Source organism: Arachis ipaensis, chromosome B07, assembly GCF_000816755.2.
Source record: "Arachis ipaensis cultivar K30076 chromosome B07, Araip1.1, whole genome shotgun sequence".
NCBI classification, from domain to species: Eukaryota; Viridiplantae; Streptophyta; class Magnoliopsida; order Fabales; family Fabaceae; genus Arachis; species Arachis ipaensis.
This window is the reverse complement of record NC_029791.2, coordinates 124530290-124536483: the sequence shown is the minus strand read 5'-3', so window position 1 is coordinate 124536483 and position 6194 is coordinate 124530290. Positions and strand designations below refer to the sequence as shown.

Genomic DNA, 6194 nt, shown 5'->3' with positions numbered 1-6194 from the left:
ACTCTGAGAGAGAGAGAGAGAGAGAGAAGAGAGAGAGAGATGGAGGATCTCGTGGAAGAAGAGAAGGGAGGAGAGGAGGTGTTAGGTTCGAGCTTGACGATGGAGAAGGTAGCTGCAGCTAAGAAGTTCATAGAGAATCACTATAGGGCTCAGATGAAGAACATCCAAGAGAGGAAGGAGAGGTACTTGTATATGAAAGTGTTTCTTATCTGCTTTGTTGTGATTTGCTATGGAATTTTTGAACTCTGGTGTGTTGAGAGTTGAAGCTTTTGCTAAGTCGAGCACAATGCAAATTGATGTGATAGATCTTGTTATTTATTTAATTAGCTTTCTAAACTTGCCAAGTTGACATGCCTTTTGTAGCTGAAGTAATCTTAGTTGCAAATCACTAGTTGAGTGATAATTTCGAGCTTGAAACTGATCCTAGAATTAATCTGTTAGGGTTGATTAATGAGATTTTTCAACTAGTCTATGATCCATTTGTTTTGTTTGGAGACTCTGGTTCTTATGTTGAATTGAAAATGCAGAAGATTTGAGATATAGTGATTAACCTGGTTCTTACAGTGTGATCCTTCGTATCTCTTGTTCTACAGTGTAATGCTCGTGTCTGATCCCGTTTTTCTTAAGTGATAATCCTTTTTCTCATTCAGTTATTTTCTTGATTCATGCTTCAATATGCTGCAGCATCTATAATCTGTTTCTTTTGTAAAGTTGATCAGTGTGGAGAAGCTTTAGCATGTCTTCTAGCATCACGTTTCACACAGTCCTTACCCCGTCCATGTTTTGGTCGAATAATTTTTCTTAAGGTGTAATTAGCAAATAAATTAATTACCTCCTCTTTTTTATGGTTAGACATACTTTTTGCCATGAAGTGGTCCCAATCTACCTGCATTTATCAATAGAGGCCAAGTAAGATTTATAGAATTGATTCCGGTTTACGAAAAAACTTGGCTAGTTTAAAATTGCTTTACTTAAAAAGGTTCAAGTATAATTAAATAACCCCTATAGTTTAACAAAAATTTCACACTTTTTCCTATGTTTTTTTAAATCCTTTCAATATCTTTCTTTGGCTTCCCATTTCCATGCGGCTTGATAAGCATGGCTAACAGCTATACAAGCACCTGATGTGATAATTTGACATCCAGGACAAAATGAGTTGGAACTAACATTAAATGGGAACACTGATGCAATAAGAGAACATCGCTACTAAATAGGGACTAACATTTGTCTAAGTCCACTGAGGATCTGAAGCAGGCCACTAAGGGTCCTGAGTAGAGACAAGATGTGCTTATGCTATGGATTGAACACTTAATTCTTGAATTTATTGCTTTGGAAATATCTGTGCACAATGAAGTGAAAGAGAAAAGTGACGTTCTTTCAATGTTTTTGCATTGGATAGTATCATAAGACGGATACTTTTCTGGCCATTAATAAATGAGATCATAATATTTATTGACTTGATTGTAACTTTGTAAGAGGTCTCAGCTTCTTGTTATAGACATTAAGCTTTGGTCTAAACTGATTGGGGTGAAACAACATAACACACATTCTTTCATGTCTGAGCTTCATCTTGGAAAAAAAGGGAAAAATAAAGGAAGTTAAAGGCGTTAAGATTTATATTGGCATCTCTATTAGTAATCATGCTTAAGTGTTTACGTAAAATAGTCTCAAAGTCTCAATTCTGATGAAGTTCCTTTGTTCACCTTCTGTTTTGGATGATCCTGACACATTTTTTTTTTTAAATTCTAGGCGTTGGGTTTTAGAAAGACAATTAGCTTCTTCAGATGTGCCAAATGAGGAACGTGTTAACTTAATCAAAGATTTAGAGAGGAAGGAGACTGAATATATGCGATTGAAAAGGCACAAGATTTGTGTTGACGATTTTGAGAATTTGACCATCATTGGAAGGGGGGCCTTTGGAGAGGTCAGATTTGTCCTTGGCATACTTATTTGTGCATGAAAGAATTCTTGTAGGATATGCAATAGATCATTAATCAGTTCTGTTTAGAAATAGAAAATTTTTCCAGTGCTTTCAGTGTTACCTTTATTTCTGGTACTATTTTCTCCTAAATTGTCCACTTACAGGTTAGACTGTGTCGGGAGAAGAAATCTGGAAACATTTATGCCATGAAAAAGCTGAAGAAATCTGAAATGCTGAAGAGAGGCCAGGTAAGATATATGTAACTAACTGAGTGGAACGAGACTTTTGAAAAAGAGGTGCATAATCTGGATGAAAATAACAGACCTGACATTTGATTCATTACTCTACATTTGCATTTCATGTTCCAACATTGTTGCTTAGATGTTTTAGTCTAGAGATTATAAATCCATTAATAGGTCATACTATCTCCTGTTAGAAGGATCACCAAGTCATTGGATGTATGCTTAGCTGTTACTTTACTTACAAGAGATCTTTTTCTCTACAGGTGGAACATGTTAGAGCTGAGAGGAACTTACTAGCTGAAGTTGCTAGTCATTGCATTGTGAAACTTTACTACTCATTTCAGGATGCTGACTACTTGTATTTAATTATGGAGTACCTTCCCGGGGGTGATGTGATGACGCTATTGATGAGGGAAGACACGTTAAGTGAAGATGTTGCCAGATTTTACATTGCACAGAGTGTTCTAGCCATAGAGTCTATTCATAAACACAATTACATTCACAGGTTCGATTTGGATGTGCTGATAAAGTTGTTGGCTTAATTTGTTAAATCAGTGATGATGGTTTATTGGGTGGTGAATGGAACATTTTTACATGCTAAACTGTCTTATCAGTTTCCTAATTCATTTTATCAGGGATATTAAACCAGATAACCTTCTCCTGGATAAAAATGGACACATGAAGCTCTCAGATTTTGGCCTCTGTAAGCCTCTTGATTGTACTACCCTGTCTACACTGCATGAAAATCAAACTATGGATGATGAAAATGTGGCAGAGCCCATGGATATTGATGGATGTTTTCCTGATGCGGACAATCGGAGCAGCTGGAGAAGCCCACGTGAACAGCTTCAGCATTGGCAGATGAACAGGAGGAAGTTGGTAAGCTCAAAAATTTTAACTGATGTATTGCTGTCAATATGTAATATGTATCAGAAATATCTTGCATTGTGTTTCTCATAGTCATCCTGTTTCTTCCTACTAGGCATTTTCAACAGTGGGGACACCTGATTACATTGCTCCTGAAGTACTTTTGAAGAAGGGATATGGAATGGAATGTGACTGGTTAGGTTTTACCTTATGCTTTATATCTTTTTATCTAATTTTTAAGAGCTGTGATTCCGTTAGTTTCTTTTTTGGATAATATCTTGAAATTGTATTTTATCTGTAAATAAATTTGTATAATTTTCAATTAGCATTATAAGTTGTGAAAGTCTACTATCTTTCTTTATTAATTGGTTTTCAATTTTCATGTTTATCAGGTGGTCATTAGGAGCAATAATGTATGAAATGCTAGTTGGTTATCCTCCATTTTATGCTGATGACCCAATAACTACATGCAGAAAGGTACATCCTAATTGGCAAAATTTAATTATCAAGAATAATTCATGAACTATTCCTGCATCCCATTTGCAATTTAAGCTGATGCATGAGTTAGCACTATTTTCTGCTTATTTTGGAGATTCTAAAATTCCAAGTTCTTTTGCTATCTCCTAGTGAGTGAGAGAGAGATGGTAGTTTAAGCTGCTGCTGACTTGACTACATTTCCTATCGTTGCTGTATAGGTTCTTTTGGATACTTAAAATGATATTCATTACCATAGCATCGTTCAAAAGTCAAAACTCTTTTGGTATAACTGAGTTATGACTACTCTCTACTGCTAATACTTTTATTCATGACCATAATATTTAAAAGCCCTTTTATTTATGTTACCCCGACTCCCCGAGTCTCTGTTTGTATACTCTTTTTCATTGAGGCTGCATTCATTAATTGTTGTAACATTCATCAATTGCTGATAGATTGTTCATTGGAGAAATCATTTACGATTTCCAGAAGATGCACGCTTGACACTTGAAGCCAAAGACTTAATCTGCAGGCTGCTGTGTGATGTTGATCATAGGTTAGGTACTCAAGGGGCACAGGAAATCAAGGTAATGCGTTTGTTTTCTTAGAGTATGTCTGTTCAACTTTTTTTACCCCCCTTGTTGCTATTGATCATATATTTCTATGTATACCAGGTTCATCCTTGGTTCAAGAATGTGGAGTGGGATAAACTATACCAAATGGAGGCAGCATTCAAACCTCAAGTCAATGGGGAGCTGGATACCCAAAACTTCATGAAGTTTGATGAGGTTAGCATGAAGATCATCTTTTTTATGCTATCCCTACTCTTCCTCCCTACTTTTATAAAATCTTATTGTGGAACTGCTACCAACTCTCCGCTGTAAATATCTGATTTTGCCCATAATCATTTGACAAGAGTATCTTTAATGTCCGCTGGATTATGATAACACTTGACGTCAGTTTACTATTATCAAATTTAGGCTTGGCTGAGTTATAGTATTTTCAACTTTCAATGCTTTTTATTGGGCTCTGGAATTTTGAATGATGAAAAGTGATTTTACCCTAGGGTTTTGTTTTATAATGGTAAAAGTTATGTTTTATGGTATGTAGCATAGCTTGTGAGAAACCTTTTACTATCGATTTTATGCTTTTGTAATATCAGGTGTAAATATAGGTGTTAAAAACTTGTATCTTTAATTTATTGGGTGAAAACACATTAATCTTTCTACTTCTTTAATGACATTATATATTCTTTATTTAGTACAAAATCTACGATTTCACAGTGATGGGCTGTTCAACCTAACCGACAAGACTTTCTCATTGTTTTCTTTATTGGATTATTAGGTAGATCCACCAACAGGAGCAAGAACTGGATCTGGATCCTCCCGGAAGGTACACTTCCTTATATTGGTTTGCATGTCATTATCATTTTCTTCATTTGTATCAGAAAGTGTGATATAATTATCAAATTAAGTAGGAAACAAAGTAAAAAGCTGAAAATTTATAACTCTAGTATCAATGATGCTTCCTAGGTTGCAACACTTTTTTTAAGAGTCAGTAATATGAGATGAAAGGCACCGTATTTGATAGTTTATGGTTAATTTGATTTTTTCAAGATAAATTTCAGCACATAGTTTCTCATAACTGAAAAAAATTTTAAAATTTGTTTATTTTATATATATCAACAGGAAAAAAATGGGATATGCTGTTTACCAAGCTTCCACCTTGGCTTTCTTAAGATACATTTACTTTGATTTGTGTGTATGATGGTTAAATGAATAATTTGGTTGTTACATAGCAAAATTTTCTTAGGTCCTTTCCAACAAACTTTGTTGCTTGTATGGTGGCACCAAACAAATTGTATTTTGGATTTTGAAAGGGCTAATTATGTTGTTTATATTAAGGCCTCATTTGCAGTAAACTGTCTAATTTGTATTTTGAATTAAGATGGGAAAAATAAATAGCAAATTATTGATTCTCATTCAGTAGCTTTTTATCTGCACCTCTTTTTGGTTGATATGTATTTATACTATTAATCGTTCAATTTATTATTTATTTTTTTATATATTACCCAGAAAAATGGCATATTTTGATGTTCCAACTTTTATCCTGCAGATGCTTTTGACTCCCAAAGATCTAAACTTTGTTGGGTATACTTACAAGAACTTTGATGCTATAAAAGAAGGGCTTAGGCAGTCTCTTGGTATGTAATCTAACTCAACTCCTAAGGTGTTTTCTTGCAAGATGACTTGCTTGTATTCTTTCAGAGAACATAGGCATATCACTTTTGTATTAGACTCAAGTTAGTCTTGAGCTTGGTTCTTCAAACTGGTTTTATTGTTCACGAATAATAAACTGACATTGGGGTCAAAATTCTACTGCTGGATTATAATCACAGGCATGTATCAATCTGAATGTAAGTTAAAGAAGAGACAGACAAAGGCAACAGTTATCAAAGTTGAATTATATATTAATGATCTAACATTTTGCAGGTGATTCCATGCAAGATTATGCTTCTAAACGGGCAGCTGAGGAAACAGGTTTGCAAATGCTGGCAACAACAGGAGATCCTATGCTACCTTAACTCAGAATTTCACAACATTCAAGTTGAAGCCAATCTTACTGAGTTTTTGTGCACCTGCTTTGGCTCTAAATATTTGGCCAAGAGCATCCCTTTCTTAGTACTTAGT

At 34.8% G+C, this 6194-nt stretch overlaps 1 protein-coding gene across 1 annotated transcript in view; it reads left to right on the top strand.

The window, feature by feature from the left end:
- The window catches only part of LOC107606298 (serine/threonine-protein kinase tricorner), a gene marked incomplete in the record, with an annotated part of 6713 nt that continues 525 nt past the window's right edge, over positions 7 to 6194 (top strand). The window contains 12 exon segments of the mRNA XM_016308342.1: positions 7 to 182; positions 1750 to 1924; positions 2086 to 2169; positions 2427 to 2668; positions 2799 to 3042; positions 3146 to 3225; positions 3423 to 3507; positions 3960 to 4091; positions 4179 to 4292; positions 4849 to 4896; positions 5620 to 5707; positions 5997 to 6185. Coding sequence (XP_016163828.1) covers positions 40 to 182; positions 1750 to 1924; positions 2086 to 2169; positions 2427 to 2668; positions 2799 to 3042; positions 3146 to 3225; positions 3423 to 3507; positions 3960 to 4091; positions 4179 to 4292; positions 4849 to 4896; positions 5620 to 5707; positions 5997 to 6088 — 1527 coding nt within the window.